Source organism: Accipiter gentilis, chromosome 4, assembly GCF_929443795.1.
Source record: "Accipiter gentilis chromosome 4, bAccGen1.1, whole genome shotgun sequence".
NCBI lineage: Eukaryota > Metazoa > Chordata > Aves > Accipitriformes > Accipitridae > Astur > Astur gentilis.
Window position 1 is genome coordinate 35,925,754 of NC_064883.1, and position 20,482 is coordinate 35,946,235.

Below are 20,482 nucleotides of genomic sequence, written 5' to 3' on the forward strand. Positions count from 1 at the left end.
AATATGGGTGCAACAAGCAAACAACCTTTATTTTAACCTACAGAAAAACTGATGGTGGGGTTCCCCCTTGAGAGAAGTTTTGCAATACTTTTGCTGTATTCTAAATGTATAAAAACTGGTTTAGGTTTCATTTAAAATACAGATTTATAGAGCACTGTGAAAAGTCACATGGAGACTTTTGCATAATCTGCATAACAAAATGTAATTACAATTTTTTTTCCATACAGAACTGGAATACATATACAGTATAAATGCAGGTCTGAGCACCTTTTCAGTCTATAGACTTTACCGGCAGCATGACCATTTGTGCTACAGAGGTCCTACTGTAAGGGAGAGACCTGGCCTTCTTCCAGAAGAACTGTGCCCACCAATGCCTTGGAAACAAACTTTGAGTAGAAAAGAGTGGAAAGTGGACAGGAAGATCCTTTGACTACTAACAAAATGAAATAATAAGATTAATAGCAAACTTAACGCAACACAGAAGAACAGCAACTTGCAAAAAAAAAATTGTTGAATGTTTTAATGCATTTTGAATCATAATGAAGAAAAACATTTTACATCTAAAAACAAATTAGTAGTATAATAAAAAGTGGTTCCACATAACTTATAAATTCCTTTTCCAAAAAGGTAGTTTTCACAGATTTAGGCAACAAATAAGATGTTTCATTCCAGATCTTTCTGACTGTAAGGTATACACAAACCTTGTGAAAACTGATGTGCATTGCTTGAGAGAAAGACATAAAAGCTTGATTTTGCCCAGTGATTAGTTTTCCGTGAAATTCTGCACAATACTGAAACTGTAACTGCAACTCTCCTCCATTTTATGAAATGCTGGACGTTGTTCAGTGCTGAAAAACACTGTTTAGAACATTCAAAGTCATGAAATGTTTTCCATATATTTAGTCAATGTACTATTATTCACTACCATTGCTCATGTGTGATTCACTTCAAGGGGAATGGCAGCCTCAGCTTAACCTTCGGTACAGTATATAAAATTAAGCTAAGCAATAGTTAAGTGTTTAGCTGATTTAAGTATTAGCCTGCTCATAAGAACGTGGCTCTAGCACCTTGTTTGGTTGATTTTTTTCAAAGTGAAAGCATGTAATCATCCCATTCCTGGTGCCAGAGGATTGTCCCTCTGGTGATATAAAAAGTTTGCAGCAATGATGATTAAACTGCATAGAGTCTAGTGGTCCTGTATTACATATGTATTAGACAACCTGAAACAGACAATTTAGCAGGACCAAAACCAGTTGTCCTCTCCTCCACCTCGGGTAATAAAAGGATAGTCATTGCTCAAGATACTACATGCAGGTCATGTTGGAGAAACTGCTTCTACTGGCTGGAGAGACATTTTTCTCTTTTTTAAACAGCATCAACCTGTTTAAAGTTCTCTCTATTACCAACTAAAACAAAAAGTGAATCTTTTTTCTTAAAGAATAAAACCTGCAACCCAACATCAAATGGCTTTACCCAAGAGTTAACATCCCCCCCAAAAAAGTTAAAATAAAATTTGACACCATCCTTTAACCCTTGTTATCAGAAGACTTAAAACTCTGCAGCTGTCTTCTCCAACCTCGCTAGTTTTGGTATTTCAAGATTACTTCAGTACAATTCTGTATATATCTTGTATCTCAAAAAAAAAAAAACCAAACAAACAAAAAAACCCCAACCCAACTCAAAAAAAAAACCCCAAACCAGAAAAAAACCACCAAGGGATCAAGCTACTATGATGACCTGTACTATAAAGACACTACATATACTCTCCATTAAATACCTTGAGCTTCTTTAATGTTATGCTCCAAAACAATGTCTAGGACCCCAGTTACCCTACAATTACTCAATGATGCATTCATCCCCCCATTGCACTCCAATGGCATTTTATGTTAGTTAAGAGAAGAACCAGTTAACACATCCATTTTAATGTCATTATAGACAGTGCTGTAGAGGACATGAGCACAGCTATAGTTTCATGAAATCATAATGATGAGATAAAATGTTCCTAACACTTATCTTATGCCAACTCACCATTAACTCCACGATTCCCATCGTAAGAGCGCACCCTCAGCTTACCCTCACCCTTCATCTTATACTGTGATATGTCAGACAGTTAGGGGCAGTATCTCCCTTTAGCTAAAAAGAAGTGTCTGTCTGAAGCAGCCTTTTTGTTCTTTCAAAGACATCAGCTGCCACCTATATTTACTTATATAATCAGCAGCTGTGGTATAACACCCCACTGCCAGTGCAAAAAAGGCTAAGCATAGTGAGGAGCAAAACCAGAGTAAGGTCATTTGGGAGAAAGAAGGGAGACCTATGTTAATTACCCCCTTTTGGAACACAATAGGGACTGCAGCAGCCCTTGCCACAGCTGAGAACAGAAAGGTGACAGATGATGTTTACTTATCATATTGCTCCATTAGCTTTAAGTGTTAATTATCTTAAGGATCACGTTTAGCATGATTGTCTTTCCTCTCATGTCAGAGATAGTACTTCAGCCAGAGACCAAAAGTGCTTTTTTCTAGGCTACAGAGAGATTCAATGCATCTTGACCAACATACGTTTCTGAGGTAGTACTCATTTACTTTGTATTGCTGGCTCAAAGTAAAAATATGGGAAGTGAACACAATTAAAAGTATGCTCACTGTAGGTATATTAAAAAAAAAAAAAACCAAAAAAAACAAAAAAAAAAAAACAAAAAAACAAAAACCCAAACCCCCAAAAAACTATTTCCTTTCTGGGCAGATCACCAAAAAGAAGCAATCCTTCTTACAAAGGTCAGCTGACATTCACTGGTAAAGTCAAACTTTCATAAATGGTTTATAACAATAGCTATAAACTAAAGTGCTTCAAAATTTGCTTGACTAGATTTCAGTGATTAGAATCATAAAGTTTTGGATTTTTGCTAGTATGAAATGCTATGAGATTTCAGAATCACTTTATATACGAAGGGCAGAATGAATATTTTTCTTTTTCAGAAGCAAAAGTACAAAAAGCATTCCAAATAAACCTGGCAGTCTATATTCACTACAAGTTGCTTGCATTTTCCTTCTCAAATCTACTATTTCTCCAGTAACTGGAACAAAAATGGAGTTGAAGTTGCACTATACTGCAGCACTTAAAAAAAGTATTCCAAATCAGATGCAGACAGGAAAATGTTTACAATCATACAACTAGTGAAATTCACACTTCATTTCAAAGTTTTAGCCCTGCAGATTCTTTTTAACACAAGGCAGATATGTAGAGTCATGGAAAAATGTAACAGACTGCTATGCACTCTCTACGTTAATTACGTTTCACATTTATGTCACAAATGTAATGCCCTACTGTGTATCTATTAAATGCTAAATAACTTATGAACATTTATGTGCTCTATGCAACAGTGAACATATTGACCAGTGGATGCCAAAATATAAAAGTTCATACACAAGACAAACTAATTTTAAAAAAATCACATTTTCTGTACAATTCATGCAAACTGTGCACAATGTGGGAACAAGAACAACATTTGCTAAAGTCTCCACTTAAGGAAGAGCTTTTACAGCGACAGCAGACCAGTGTTCAGAAAAGTCTGCGAAAGTGTAGAAGTCCATGGCAACATAAAATGCAAAAATTATCCAGCATTTCATTTTTCTTGTAACAAAGCAGGGATGTTGATGTTCCAACCAATAGCCTGACGATCAAATCCACATGTGAAGAGGTTACATATTGGATGGTCCTCACTCCATGCTGAGCAGCATACCATTCTTCTGTGGCCCTGCGACAGTATGGGAGATAGCAGTATTACTTACAAGGTATTGTGAAAGCTTCTATGTCAACAAGTTAGTGCAACTCAAAATGCAAACTTGCTAATGCTCACACTGGTTTTCAAAAACGGTACTTGAGAAACCTAGAGGTCATTGTTATCTTCATCTGCAAGGTAAAAATCTTTATAACGATGAGGCTCCTTAATACCAGCACCAGATCCATAATGACAGAAGTATACAAACATGTGCACCAAAACTTTTGAGTTTTCCAAGGTATGTTTGCTATCTAATTACATTTTATTTACAAAAGCAAATTGAATTTTGATTTTAGCATTTTTATTTATAAAAGAAATCTTAAAATATGGAACTACTTGCTGGCAACTACTTTGTTATAAACCTGCAAAATTAAGTGTCCATCATGTTCATAATTCAGAAAGGATAATACTACAGCAGGAAGAATGTCATACTGAGGAAAAGCAATGCCTTATCTATTGTTCAAGTCCAATAGTAACAAAAATGCCCCAAGGAGGGTTCTGACCAACATTTAAGTTCCAAATAAAAATTTGCCATGATTTCAGTAGTGTCAGCCTGAATGGAAATATTAAGGGGAAAAAAAGAAAAAAAAAAAAAAAAGAAAAATCAGGACTAAACAATAGACTAAAAAAACCTAAACTAGAAAAAGACTAAAAAAGACTAAGTAAGTCTTAAAACCCCTTCCTAAATTCTGTCAAGAGCTGCTGAATCCACCCAAAAAAAGCCTACTGAAGTGGCATAATCTGACTAATTTCACTTACTATAATTTACTCCATTAGTGATGCTTGCCATGCTAAATAGCACCACAAATGCACAAAATTTGATGGCTCCAGCAAGGATGGTTTATAGTACGTGGTACCAAGTATCAAGAATGCACGTGCATGAGCAAGGAAGGAAAAAATAAGATTTACCCCCAAATCATACAAGGTGAGCTCACAAAACTGACCCCCACTTTTTTCCTTTTATGTTTCTTTATATAACACTGTGTAATTGAAAAAAAATAAAATTAAACCTCCTAGTGAGTGACATGATTCACACCAAGACATTAAAACACATTTGGAATGCTCTTATACATTTTTTCCATTTCATAGAGAAGGCAGACATTAGTTTCACTTTAGTAAGGAGAAAAATTATGATGAAATCCACTTGAAACATCATTTCAAATTCCAATTTAAAAAATTCAAAATATGTTACTTATTTGCATGTTGGTCATTTTCAATAACTAACAACAGCATATTTGTATAGACAAGTGTCTTTCAGCATTTGCTCAGCTTTTAAGCTATGGAGACCAAATCCTACTTTTAATCTTTTATGAAACAAGAACAGACATACTTGAAGGCTATAAATATTCAGTTACCTGTCTATTACTGCGAGGGAGACGCGCTAATCGCACTCCTGACATGTCAAATAATCTAACCTGTCGGTTGTCATGTGGAAGGGCGATAATTCTTTGGCCAACACATACGTTAATCCTGCACAGAAGAGACAAAAGTAGGTTACATACGAAACAGTGAGTCTGGCAAATAAAACTTGACAGTACAAGTTTAAGCTCATGGGAAGTTATACAGCTGAATTTTTCCTGATTAGAGTTCACAAGTTAAAAAAGCATTAAACCATTAAGGTGTTTTCCATTGTACTAGATGCTCAAACAGTCTTAACATCTGCACCCCGTGTAAAAAAAAATCTCAGAAAAGCAATACTATGTAATTACTGAAAATTAATGTTGACTACACCTGCATTTTATAAAACCACTTCAGACCTTTTGCAGAATCTCACAAATCTCAACTTTAATTTTAGCGACTAAAATTGAATATATATTCAGTGAATTAATAAAAGAGACCAATTCAGTTGGAAGGGACCTACAACGATCATCTAGTGCAACTGCCTGACCAAAAGTTAAAGCATGTTATCAAGGGCATTGTCCAAATATCTCTTAAACACTGAGTGGCTTGGGGCATCAACCACCTCTCTAGGAAGCCTGTTCCATTGTTTGACAAGCCTCTTGTTAAAGAAATGCTTCCTAATGTCCAGTTTAAACTTGCCCTGGCACAGCTTTGAACCATTCATATGTATGAGAGAAATTAAGAATTAATTAAGTAAACATTAATTAAGAAAAATAGTAACTCAGAGATCTGATTACCTGTTGACTGCAGAATCTGTACGGATCGTTGCAATAGGAGACCTCATGTTTTTCAAATCCCAAACTTTTACAGTACGGTCATCACTACCAGAAACAACATTGTCTCCCACAGTGAAAACTGCAGATGTCACAGTGCTAAACAATCAGGAGCAAAAAGAAAGACATCAAGCCCTAACGTTCTTTTTTAAACTAGCATCTGATTTCAAGTTCTATTTTCTGTTCCTGTGCTTCCTTTAAAATGTAACTTGCCGGGGGTTATTTTGTTTGTTTTTTTGTTTGGTGGGTTTTTTTCAACAAAAGTAACCTGAAATACTAAAACTCCAAGTGGGTATTTCAGAATTAAAAAATATTCTTACAAGAAGACCGGCCCAAGAGCTAAGAAAAGAAGCCTAACAGTGAAGAGTCACTCTGGTGGCATCTCTCATATTCCACTGATCCTAATATGAGCTAAACATGTCCAGTCTTGAAACCTTAATTCACTTTTGTAGTTCTGTATTAACGTCCAGTAGGCTTATCAGGCAACCAAAACTGATTTAGTAGCATACAGTACAATTCTTCCTCTCAAGTGTTTTGAGACTAGTAGTCAAGTTCTTTTATTTTCCATCCAAAGAATTCTGTAGAACTACCTCACAGGCATTTGTCATTCACAGCACAGACACTGAGGAAATCCAAAATACCTGTCCGAGATGTAGCTAAAGCTATTTTGTACACACACCTAAACATGTTGTAATACATACACAGAGCTTCCATTATAACTCCACTAGCAATAGCTACAGCAATCTAATATTTTCTAATTGTGATTTCTATTCCTGTTTACAAGTAGCCAAAGTCTGACAGTCAGATAAAAAATGGCAAGTAGTAGTAGTAAGAAACACAACCAGACGGGTCTTCAGATTTCACCCATGATGTCTATAAATGCAAAAGGGCAGCCAGAGAAAGACTCCCAAGAATAATCCTACCAGCTGCAAGTGCAACATGTTACTTTCAGAAGAGATTATATAAAGAATTTTATTTTAGAATTTTACTATCTTTGTATTTTATGCTTTCAAAGAACAGTACACCGCTGAGCTCAAATGAACAGTTCTCCCGATGATGAGCTGATTATTTTTTTAAAATCTGTTACCTATTATTTCATACTAACCAATTAAAGTTTTTGTACTACTATTTTCATTTTAGTATTGCATGAATTCCCAACTCAAAACCAGTTATTTTCTGCCCACACAATGTACTAACAAAGCATTTTTGTGTCTCCCTAAAATCATTAGGGAAGGCTTCTCAACTTTGCTTCTACAGATTTGATTTAATGACCTATCTTGTAACTTGGGTCATGCACATCAATTTCTTAGAATTTAGTAATTTTAATTTAAGTTGTCAGTTGTTACTGTCACTTTCGTTGTTCTGCAGAAATTTGAATTCATGTCCTATCCAAGCTGCTGATTGAGATTAGCACTAGCCAGGTCACAATGGACCAGTTTATGCAAGGCTCTTAATTTAAATTGACACCAAATTAAGTTTTAATTAGGATGAAAGCCCACTTTATTCATGATACCAAGTTTCCTAATGCATTATCAGCTAAGCTACCAGGGAGATGATTACAAGAAGAACCAAGAAGTCTTCACCTAATCTTCTGGACATAAAGGCCACAACTCACAAGTCTCTTTCATCAGGCACTTTTGCATTTGGGAAGAAAACTCATTCACGTAGTCAAGTTACTGCAGAATAGGGATGGTATGTCCTTAGCACTGAACTTGTCTTCCATGAGCCTGACCTCCATTAAACTTACTAATGTCTGCATTTCTCTCCTCACTAGTTCTTTATACAAGCTGAAAAATATCTCAGTAAAATGTTTCAGACTTTCACTGAACTCTATACTGCTGTAATACATTTGAAACAATGTTTTTAAGTTTAAAATTCACTATTAAGTCTCCATACTTTGCACACACATTGGGAGACCTTCTTGTACACAACAGTATAAGGAATTCAAGTCACAGAAAAGCTCCAGGTGAGTAAATATACAGTGTTTTAGTATTCTGCTGCCAACACAGAAACCTGATCTGTTTTCTCATCATACGTTTTACTCCAACTGCAATTGGACTATGTTATGAAACTGTCTTAAAATAACCCTCCAATTTTGGATGCTTTTTTTCACAACTTTAAACAGCTTTCCAGCTTCTTTGATCTCATATTGGTTCTCCTTTATCACTTATCACTGTCAAACATAGTTAAGTTTCTCTGCCCACATAAAGTTCTCTCATTCTTAGATTTATCATTTTTCAAATGAAAACATTTCAAAATTATCACCATGCAAACAGAATGCCAACTCTAGGTTAGCCTGACCTTTACTGCTCCTGTAAAAAACAAAAAGACTCTCAAAAGAAAATAAAATACTTTTCTGTACTGCTTTCAGTTTAACTACTCATTCAGATATTATTGAGGACACTAAGAAAAAGTTTGTAAAATAAAAATGCAATTAAGTTCTGCTGTAGCTCTCTCTGGTGACTGGATAAGCGATAGAAAAGCAAAGGGAAGGCCGCCAGTCTGTTTTCAGTGACATCTTTAAAGGTGTTTAGTGGTCTTAGTCCTCTGCTGACCCTCCCAACAGTTCAACCCTCTAAGGCACTGAAGGCTGGGATATGCGCTATTTGCAAGCGCACCTGACTATGAAAACAGCCTTTTTCATAAGGAGCTTTGAATTCAAAGGCTAGATACAAAAGCACTTTTTACTGAACCCACTGTTTATGATCAAGAATTTTGGTCACAGTTTCAAAGAAAACTATATGGATGTACTGCATAACAGACCTAGATATTATGCTTTAAAAAAATGAAACATTACTCTTCCAGGGAAACCTATAGATACACTCAATTCAATTCTCAAAGATAGCTCATTTTCAAACTAAGACTGCAAGACTAGAAGTTTTAAGTAACTTAACACCAAGACTAGAAAAGACAAAAGCAGTATCGTTCTCACAAACTTGACAGCTCTGGGGAGGGTTACCACCACTTGACTGTCATCTGAGAAAAGACCAGGTGGATTTTTTTGGTTTTGTGTTTTTGAAGCGGAACACATTGAGTTAATATTTAAAAAAAACCACATAAATTCAAGAACATGTGCAACACTACTGAGACTTAAGAAAACATGAGCAAGTGCTGTGCTTATAGGCTTTCTTATGCACTACAGATCATGCTTTGTCTCCTCTGCTATTCCAAACTGGGGCACCTCTTAAGGCGAGACAGATACATCTCATCTCATTTTTTGGTTTGTTTAACTAAGACAAAAATAGCAACAAGAAGAAAGGCCACTTCCTATTTACAAACTAAAACAGGATTTCAGCCCAACTAAAGGGGGAAGGTGAGAAGAAAGGGAAGCAAAGTCTGTGTGAGAAAAAAGAAGTTGGTAGAGCAACCAATATACAAATAACCTTTCAAAAGTATTGCCTCCCTAACCCCACTCATATCATGAAAATTAAAAGACTTTTTCATGTATTTTCATGTGGCTAGTTTTACTTTCTGTTTAGACTAGTCTTCAGTTTGTTCTAACCCAGATAAAACTGTGGTTAACATCCCCTTGGCTATAAAAAGAAGTGTCAACAACAGATCATCAGACCCCATATTAATGAAATGCTAGAAGACATTAGGTTTTTAATAACTCAAAAAGATGACAGGTATTGTAGGACATTAAAAAAAAAACTGGCAAAGAAGAAGCAGTCTTATGACACTTCAAACCATGGGTCCCACAGGGAGTTTGGTGTGCTACAACTATTCTCCAGAAAAGCTTCAGCCTCCGCCAAACCCCAGCAAAACTCATTTATCTTGTCATAGGGAGCAGTCGAGCGTGTACTTCCAGCTGACAGCGTGGCACTTCCTCACCACACACCGCTGCCTGGCCTCGAATATCCTGCTCCCTCCGTGGGTCTCAATCAACAGAAATACTGTAGTGCTAGCACTCCTCATTAGGCCGAACAGCTGTCTCCCCAGTCACACTGAGACACAAAACTGTTTTGCATAACAATCTGCTGAAATTTCACACATAGGGGAAGAAAAAAAAAAAAAAGAAAAAAAAAGACATTGAAAATGTTGGACCATGAAATGCTGACACAGAACCCTTATTGGCAATGCACCAAAAAAAGTTAACACTGCTCTTTCCATTTTGATTTGCAACATGTACTGGGATGTACTGTTGAACACTGGGAGACAACATGTTTTCATGCCTGTGAAAAGGCATCTACTCATAAGCATTAATCCGTGTGTGGGATGAAGTTCTGGAGAAAATGGATTAAAACAGAGCTTTCAGATAAATTTATTCAATGTACACCAAATTGTAGTTAAACAGCAAAATTCGAGTCCTCAAATATGCCTCTCATTTTAGGTAGTAAAATACAGGAACAAAACCTAAAGGAAGCTACCTGGGACAGCATTTCCTGCACAATAGTTTCCTTTCTTTTAGGGGAACAAAGCGTATCCCCACACAGAATAGTCTGCAGCCTGCGGGGAAGCCACAACCTGGGTTTAAAACTCCAGATATGGACAACAGTTTGCCCATCTTAAAGGGCAATGACATTGGCCGCAGGAGTCCCATGTAAGGACCACACCAATACATCCAAGTTTGATTGTGCATTCAGGTTTTAAAAGCACTAAAGGCACTTGATTCCAGGAAGAGCTAAACACACAATTCCCAAAGTCTGTGGATTTATCTCCAAATATCAGCAGAGCTTTTTTCTCCAACTTGAGAAACAGTAAGAACAAGCCATGAAGGAATTAACACAGAAGGGGGAGTGCGGGAATTCAGAGATGACTGTTAGCACTGAAAAGTCATTTTTTTAAGCATTTAAATCAACGTCTATTCCAGAGATATGTGTTTCATGACATTTAGAGAAAACTGCCAGCATCTCCTTTTCTCACTATTGTCTTAAAATAATAAAATGATACAGGATTGAAACCAATAACTAGCTTTTATGAGAATTACTCAATGGCAAGTTAGTAAATTAGTTAAGGTGCAGAAATTTTTAAAAATCAATTGCATTACATTTATGATGGGATAAAAAAGGTCCATTTATCCTTGCAGTATTGCTGCATCTGTTATGTAAGCTTTAGAATGACAACACGCTATAAAACGTTATGCTCCACTCAATATGATACAAAGAAAAGGCCTTTGGCTATGCTCTTTTGTGGGTCATCTGAAAAAAATCATAGCACTTTTTAGTGCATGCATTCAAGAATTGAATTAAGATTCTCTCAATCTATTGTAGTGAAGCTTAAAGCACTCATAAGCAACTGGATACAGATTTATTGCATACATCTTTTTTAAAGTGACTGACAATGTGAGTGACAATGGCTAACACTGAATACAGTCAAACTTTTTCTGTTACATACCCCAATCCCCAAAATAAAACACCTAAAGGGTTTTTTTTTTAATTTTAGCTACAGGGCTTTTAATCTTAAGCACTTACTCTTATAGCTTAAGGAGTAGTTTATTCAATTTTTTACATTTCTTTATTAATTAGGAAGCAATTTTTACCATGAGGAAGCTCACCAATGACAACAGAAAAGGTTCAAGAGCATAAAGGAAACAAAATTATCAAAGAATATTATCTTCTGGATTGCTTTTTCAGCACTTCGACAACTCCATGACAGCACTGACTTGGGGGAAGGTTAGTAGAGAAAATGGGCTATTCAAGTTGTGCAAGAGAGCAAAGACAGGTAATTTGGATGAGCTGAAGGCATGTAAAACATACTGGCCACAGTCTGTCCTGAAACAGATACACAAAGAAGTTAACAACATGGGAAGTTAGACAAATTCAAAGCTGGATGCTTGAGCTATCAGCTAATAAGGCTGCTAACAACTCTAAGAAAACTGTTGAAACCTTAACATGTGCTGTTACATGTATGTAATAAGCGTAAACCAAAAGGTTTTTATATGTACATGTTTAGAAACACAAAATTTAAAAAAGCTAACCCTAGAGCTCAAAGTCCAGGCCATAATCTTCATTTAAAGAATATGCAACATGCAAATGTGGGATCAGAACAGTGTTTGAAAGCCAAGTTTGGAGGCTTTTTCAATGAAATACAAGAGAAAATAAAAAACAGCAGACAGAACAAGGTAGGAATACCAACAGTAATATCAGAATCACCTAGTTATTCAGTTTTCTCCCCAAGCCTTACTGATTGTTTCATCAGAAAAATTTTGCATTTCTTGCAGAAGCTGGATTGAGAGATATACACACGGTGAATGCCTAAGGCATTCTTTGATTAGGAACAACAGAAAAATAGTAGACAAAGCATCATTGATGGCGTTAATAGCTGAAGCAAGAACAGAACTATCTTGAAAAGAACAGATGCTTTAAACTGGTCAAAGTCCACTGACAGCACCCAACTTGTGACATTGTGTTTGGCACAAAAGATTCCTTTTCCTAGCACAGCTTTTAGTCAAAGGTGCAAAACTTGCATTTTTAGAACTGCATCTAGATATGCTTTAGCTTCACCAAGAAAATGTGGCTGAGTAAGAATACCTAACAGCGACCTTGTAATATTGGGGATATCTAGAATAAGACTACTTTCCATCAGGGATGTCTAATGACACTGCTGCCTGAAGAGAAGGCTTTTCCCCCCTGCCATGACTTGGTGAACAAGACAAACACATATCAAGGTATGAGAACTAAATCTTGCAGAATAAAGAATCTGGGAAAGCCAGCTGACCTTGGCAAACTTGAGCGTCCACAGAATTAAAGCAATTATTATTCTCTTGATGCAGAATGCCATTTTGACATTAATTCCCAATTCACTAAATGTCAGAATTCAGCCCAGCATCCTAATCAGCTGCTGCTTAATTATTTTTACATTTTTTTAATTCAGACTTTCCAGCAAGCATAGGAGTTTGAAGATAAGTTGAAGAAGCAAGACAGATTTGCAATTCTCTAGTTTCAAAGTTCTCAGGATGAAGCACAACTCACCATCCAGCTACATATCCAGAGACACAACCAGAGTGAAAGGAAGAAGAATATGCTGTAGTCTGAAAATGCTATAAGCCACCTCGTTCAGCTCTTTGTCAGAAATAACATAAGATCCACTTTCAGCAATTTTTTCTCCGAGTTTGCTCAGAAAGTAACACAAAGATATGGATTCAGCAGCTAACAAACATTCATGTTTGACGCACTGGCTCAATCCAGCTACAAAGATCAGTAAGTTTGAGAAGTCGTAAACAAACTTTGTAATTTTTTCTGGCTAGGTCAAAAGTACCTGCTCAAATTTACTTTTTTTTTAAAGCCAAAAATGCATTTAATCATCATGACAAGTTGGTGCATAACTATATACTGAACAATCAAGAAGTGTTAACAAAGGACATTCACATAAGGATAGCAACCCAAAGCTGCTTCTGAAGACAACATTTTACTCTTTGAAGGATGATATTTGCAAGCCCAGACTTGGAAGTCCTGCACCTTTTTATTCAAGCATTTCAAGAAACATGTGCCCAACCTCTGTGTACCTTTGATGGTCATTAAACAAAACAAAACACTTCAATATTTACCAAGTAACTCTTAAGCAGCATATAAGCATCAACACACTACAAATATACAGCAAAAGAGGTGTATGGTTTAAAAGATGTATATGAATCTACTAGCTAATGAGCATTCTGTTGCCAATAGGGTATTCATTTATTTGCAGTGTTACTAAACTCTCAGAACAAATGTATAAAGTCTGTAAAGTACTTGACTGGACCTGTACAGACTAAGATTATTTTTTTTAAGCTACAAATGGTAAAGATTTCCAACATGAACATTTTAGAAGGCTCTGCACATCACGATAGACCTCAGTATATGCGGACTACTTGAAAAGACAGAAAAACCTTATCAAGCACATATGCAAGAGCATGTCAGTGCCAGAGTTGTTCAACTAGGTCACCACATTGGAAAAAGAAGGGCCTTCAGAGCCCCAACAAGACACAGCTGTGCAGGGGTCAGCAAACAAAAGCAGAAGTGAAGCAGGAATGAAAATTGCCGTGTAGATGCCAGAATCATTTTGCTCTTCAGAGCAAAACCTTAGTTCAACTTGAAGAGTTCTAATCAATAACCTCTACATTCAGTAATTTCTCAATAGGAGAACAGCTGGTGCTAAATATTATCACACATGTATTTTAAAGCAGTATCTGCTGAGAAAAAGGTGTTGGAATTTGAGTCCCCAGTATAAGTTTTGGAAGCTTTAACTCAGGAAGTCAATTTAATTAACATGCAACAAGTCAGTGTCTGGATGATAATATAAATGTAACCTTTTCCCAGGGCTCTGTTAAACGTCTCATAGAGCGATGTGACTGGGGATTAACAGCAGTTAAACAGGATTAATATAAATTCCTATTGGTGCACACACAAAATCAGACAATAACAAAGATTTATACTTAGGAAAAAACTGGTCTTATTTCCACACCATTTCACTATTTTTTAATCAGTAGAGAATAAGCAAGTGAGACAACCTGGGGGCACGGCAAACCTAAAAGAAAATGTGACAAGATATTTTTATCGCTATGGAAGCAGGGCACAGGCAGGTAAGTCATGTACTGAACTGAAACAGTCATATTTATGAAAAATGTAAACAAGCAATGTTTACAGATTTGGAGACTTCCCTAGGAAGATGCAACTTCGAAAAAGACCTGAATGTACTTTGAAGACTCAACCCAACGCAGGCTTGACGTGCAAAAGTACTACGAATGTACTAAACTTGATCTGTGGATATATAAATGTCAGGATATATTAGAAAACATACTTTGAGGCAAAATAGGTAACATAAAAAAGAACTGGTGATTTGTAGAGAAGAGAATACAGGAAACTTTTATCATCACCTGAGTATCTTGTAATATAGGAAACAAATCTCTTCAAGATGAAATCCAGCAACTAGAAACTGAAGCTAGACAAACTCAGACTAGGGATGCAAAAAAGGTTTAACAGGGAGGTTAAGTAAGCACTGGGATGAGCAACTTACGGAATTTACCAAGGGCTAAGCTGAAATCTTTATCATTGGAACAACGTAACATACAGGTGGCAATGCTACTAGAATTACCTCCTAATTGAAAACAGGCATCAATGCAAGAAGCTCGAGACAGATATGCTGATCACAACAGATTCCTTCTGGCCTTACTGGAGAAGAATTTCTTTTCTCGGACTGTCACAGTAGTAGACTGTAAGAAATACTCTGCTTTTAATAAAGCAAGCAGTTGCATGCTCAGAACACCAGAACAATAGGTGATTTCTTAGTCCGCTTACTTAAAATACAAATAATCTCTCATAGCTGACACACACACACACCCCTATTCTGACAGAACATCACTTCATCGGACAAAGCAATGCACGGCAACTGCTTTCCATTTTCAGATGTCCATTAACTTCATAAAATCATACTCTGCATGTAACAGGATTCTTTAGTCTCTCAAGACATCAGCATCATCCTGCTAGATTTTTTACAAGGTAACGTGCCATTTTGACTAAATCTAACTCGTTAAGGCTACTAAAAGGGACGTTGAAAGGACACTATCCACATAGGCCTGCCCGCCCCCCCAATTTGTGCGGTTTTCCACCGAGGGGGGGGGAGGGCGCGGCCGGCAGGGCGGTGGCGCCACCTGCTGGCGCCCGGGGGGGAGGGCGGCGCCAGGCCCGGCCCGGGGCGTCCGGCCAGCGCTGACCCCGCTCTCCGGTCCCCGGTGTCGTTCTGCGGCGCGGAGAAGAGCCCCCCGCCCCCCCCCGGGAGGAGCTTTACTTCACTCCGGAGAGAAGCGAGGGCCCGGCAGCATCCAAGAGGGCGGGAGGGAAGGGAACTGGAAGGCTGCGCCATGTGTTGCTGGGGTTCGGTGGTGGTTTTGGATCCCTCGTGGGAAGGAGCTTCGGGACCGAGTAAGGTTTTGGGGGCTACAGCACAACAAACACCGTACGCTGGCCTCACGATGGAGATGTCTGGCACCTAGTTATATTGGTTTAATGCACTGGGAGTTGGTCTGGTGACATGCACAGGGGGGAAAAGAGAGAGTTGCTCCATCAGCTCTAGACAGCTATTCATCAGGTACTACTTAGCAAGAGGCTGTCAAAACTTACAGCTGAGGACTTTAAATCATCAGCGTTAACGACTGTAACATCCAATTTACAGAACTGATTCCAAGAGCCTAACAAAATATTGAAAGCTTGGCAAATTATTCCGATAGATATTCAGGAAAGCCAAAAAACGTCTTGTGTGTATGTATTTTCCAGTCAACAAACAGTTTCTTCTTATGCGCTTAATGTGAGAATATTGTTAATAGTGTTGATTAGAGAGTAATTAAAAAACATTTTGCCAATAGGCAGTACAATAATGGACCAAAAATAGAATCCCTCAAAGCATGTCTCGACTGCAAAATACAGAGCTCCCGACTCCCCTCTGACTCCATTCCACAGTGAAATACTCATCTTCTGTAACAGAATTGTCTCTTTGACAAAACAGAGTGCTGAACAACCTTAGCCTTTAAAAAGTAAAGCCAGTTTTGAGACTCTTAAAAGTTAGAGTGTATTTGATGAAAAAGCCTATGTCAATGCTAAAAACTCACACCTTCAAAGAACAAAATGGAGACAGACAATACATCAGACAAACACAAAGACAATTAGAAGCTGGAATAAGAGCGACCAAAGAGGTTGCTCAAGTTCTATTCCATTCATAAAAAATAAACTCCCTGAGAGCTTATAGGTCTCAGTGATAGAAGCCAAAATACCAACTAACAGCTCTTACAGTATGCACCATCAACCCAGATCAACATCACTTGGTCTCAGCATATATGTGGAAAAACACTAATGTCAATCACATTCCTTTCTCTGAAAAAGTGTCCTGGGACAAAGTAATTGCCTAAAAAAAAAACCAAAAAAAACCCCAAAAAAACAACGAGCAAGCATCAATCAATGAACACAAAAACTTCCAACTTCTACAAGTCATTCTAGAATTAGTGATAGAAGAGTATAGCAATGATGGTATGAAAAAATTCTAGGATGCAGACCACAAAATTAAGCTTATTCTTCTATCAGAAGAAGATGGCTACTTATATGGGATGATTGTCATGCATCAAATAATTTATCAAGTTGAGGAGTCCAGGGCAGGAGCGTTTAAAGAGGTTTTACTTTATATATAGGTTAGACAACAGCTAGGGAAATAAGAAACTGGATACTGAAACTCAGTCGTAATGGAAACTACACATTTGAATTAACAAAAAATAGAAACATGAATAAATATTTGTGGTTTTTGTTTTGAGCTAGGATTAACAATCATATTTTATTCTGAAGAACGGAGGTGAAATCTGTTTCTGAAACAGTCAAGTTCAAACATTCCAAAATCTTTAAAAAACAAAATAGCTTCCATGGGTAAAGTATTTCAAAGTCACTCCTGCAGTTTCCACGTGTCAAAGCTCTGATTAACAGAAAGGTAAGTCAACACTGTAACGTAGAGTCGCATGACTACCTTTGCTGATATTCAACAGTAGCCAGTATAATAGCGTAAAGTCTAAATTGGTAACTAAAAATGTTACGCCAAAACAACTGTTTTGACAGAACATGGTAATCAGTGCCCTTACTTTAGTTTCTTATTTTATGTACAAGTTAGAAGCTTTAGCTTGAAGAGTAAAAACTAATCCTGCCTTTTTTTTCCACTGGTTCCAAACAAGTAACCTTTATTTCACACCGAGTATCATGACAAGTAGAGGTAATCTGCTTGATCAGCTGCATTACAGCAATACCCCTAAACTACAAGCATAACCAATGCCGAAAAACACCTCATACCTTAAATTACCTTAATTGTAAGGAGTTTTGTCTAGACTTACTATATAAGCAATATCACACCAAGAGCCCTGGCTGCTGTTTTGGAAATTAAGTACTGCTGTGCTACATTTGAAGGAGAGTTAGGGGTTTCTCTGAAAATCAGTGTCATAAAACAGGGGAATGAGCTTAGTACCTCAAAAAGAGCACAGGAACAGTTTTGTTCAGATTAGCAACTGAATGCATTTGTACTTTTGGAACTTGTAAAAAACCTGTGAAGGAACTGTCACTTACTCTGTGTGGCCCTGAAAGACATTCACAGAATGGATAGAAGGATCTCTGAAATCCCACAGACGGAAGGTTGTATCGCGTGATGATGTCACCACAAGACGTTGGGTGGGATGTGTACAACAATGTGTTAGCTCTTGGTCATGCCCTACAATCACAGATGAGAACATGTAAGGTAATGAAAATAAGACTTTTCATTTCCACATACACTTGGAATGAAATGCTGGTGATTTTTTCTTTTTTCCCCAAACAGAAGAGAACAGTAATAATCATTCTGAACTTTAATGTTACTACTGCTGTAGAAGTTTGGAACTGTATTTAAAAGCAAAAACATCCACTACTCATTTCACATTATTATTATTAAGTAGCGATAGGTTAATGCTACTTAATATGCCATGAACACAGCAAAAGCATTTTGCAAGAACTAAAATACAGCTACATTCAGTTTAAAAACAACTACTTTAATAGGTTATATCACAAGCTTAAAAGAACACAAATTCATGCTCAGAGGATTTACAAGGTCGGAATTTTAGAAACCATTACAACATTGAGCAGCAGCTTAAGTCTTGTACATGCTTGCATCATACTCCAGAGAAACAACTTTTCCCAGTGTTTCAGTATCTACAAATAATCCCACATAGAAAAAGAAACCACCAATTTACCTTTTTATGAGTGAACAAATACCTGTAAGAGAATGGACAAGTTCGGAAGTCTCTACATCATACAGATTTGCTGTCCTATCCCATGATGCTGTCACAGCTTGCTTCCCCCCAACAAGCCAGTCAGCTGCTATGACCACTCCTTGATGGCTTTTCAGTGAAGTTAATGGGACTCTGACAGTGGGACAATCACTAGAACCATCTCCATCTCCATCAGGTTCATCTTTATCTGAGAACTCAACTTCATCTTCTCCAGACATTTGCTATAAAATACAAGAGAAAAAAGATTTAGACTAAAAGGGAAGGAATGCCTCTAAGTTACATTTTACAGTGTAAATGCCTTCCACTCCACTTAATGTGAGTAACTTAATTCTGTAGCATCTAGCCTATTCAGGTACTTAGTATCAAAAATTTAATTGGAGGAATAATACCAGTGAATTAAATGCAGTTTTAATAACTACTTTATTTTAAAATCTCTTCCAAACTGTTCAGCTCTGCGCATCTGTCCCCTTTACTATCTGGTAAGTCTTTTTGTATTCCCCTTACTGTATTACCCTCAAGTTTCATTGCAGCACATGTATCAGGGCACCTTTTTTCCCCTTCAGTTTTTAAGGGTAGGAAGCATCTAACAGGACACTGACTATTTTAATCTCTGAGAAGACAATCATTTACAGCTGTATTTTTACCCATTGGAATCCAAATCATGACATCAATATTTGTCTGCTTGTCGATACACAGTCATCATGCAGTGCTGATGTAAACTGAATGCAAAATAAATTCTTTTGCTAACCATAAAGCATCAAGCTCTGAACCCTATTTCACTTATGCAAGACAAATAGGCTTTTCCTTCATGATATCTGGATGGGAAAGAGATAACATTTGTACTGCTCTTTCAAAATGGAAATGCCAACCCAAATAAACTGAATCAAACATTTTCCAATCGGAAATCTATCTCATATTATACAGCCATCTCTTGCCCCGACTCAGCTTACTGAGAAGCTCATGCTATAAACTATGTTTGTCTTCACAATTTAGTATTGGTGCTTTTAAGTCAAATACAGCATTTGACAGTCTACAGTAAATACTGACTAAAGAAAAGCCTGGGGACAACAACAGCAGATAGTGTGATGAGTGCTGGCACAGGTCGATTAGAAATCAATAAAGATATAATTAAATAAGTGCCAAAAATACAAGTCTTCACCATCAGTTTTCAATTCATAGCAACTATAGCTAATACAGGTGCCTCAGTAAGTTAAGCTACAAGAATTTAACTGGTTTAAAAATAACTTCATTATTATTTATGATTTGAATTACTACACAAAAATTTTACTTGACAGTTCATTTACTTCCATGTTTATTACCTTGAACAAAAAGTCAATTAATGTAATTGCAGCTGTATATTCTATTCTGCACCACAGAGCTTTGAAAACATGAAGCGAGTCTTTTTTGAAAGAAAGGCTGAAATACATCTGTTAAACTAAAACCTTAAAATCCAACCTTTTGCAATCCTGAAATCATGTAATTTTTTAATTACATATAAGTTTAACATTCGGTCTTATCGTAAAATCTGTATCTGATGAAATTGCTGTGCAATTAGTTTAGCTGCAGTAAGTTGATTGCTTACATTGCAGTCTGCAGTTGGCTGAGGTGTAGGCAACTGCACTATGTATCTCCAGATGTGAGCTGTCTGGTCTCCAGATGCTGCACAGGGGGAAGAGAGGTAAAAGAGAGACAGAGAGACTAAGTAAGAACACTTCCACGGACAATAAAAACAAGCTTTAACATTATATTTGGCAATACTGTCTGAGTTGCATCTTTTTCTAACAGATACCATTATGACTTTTTTGGTAAGCAAGTCTCAATATCAACAGT

General features: G+C 37.0%; 1 protein-coding gene across 2 annotated transcripts in view; it reads right to left on the reverse strand.

Annotated features, from left to right (window-relative positions):
* Nucleotides 1-497: 497 nt before the first annotated feature.
* The window catches only part of WDR37 (WD repeat domain 37), a 48,862-nt gene continuing 28,877 nt past the window's right edge, over nucleotides 498-20,482 (reverse strand). For both annotated transcript variants that reach the window (XM_049798802.1, XM_049798803.1), the window contains 6 exons: nucleotides 20,235-20,311; nucleotides 18,636-18,873; nucleotides 17,958-18,099; nucleotides 5,917-6,051; nucleotides 5,134-5,248; nucleotides 498-3,754 (listed from right to left, as the gene is read on the reverse strand). In XM_049798802.1, coding sequence (XP_049654759.1) covers nucleotides 3,623-3,754; nucleotides 5,134-5,248; nucleotides 5,917-6,051; nucleotides 17,958-18,099; nucleotides 18,636-18,873; nucleotides 20,235-20,311 — 839 coding nt within the window. In that variant the 3' untranslated portion in view covers nucleotides 498-3,622. The remainder of the gene's footprint in view (nucleotides 3,755-5,133; nucleotides 5,249-5,916; nucleotides 6,052-17,957; nucleotides 18,100-18,635; nucleotides 18,874-20,234; nucleotides 20,312-20,482) is intronic.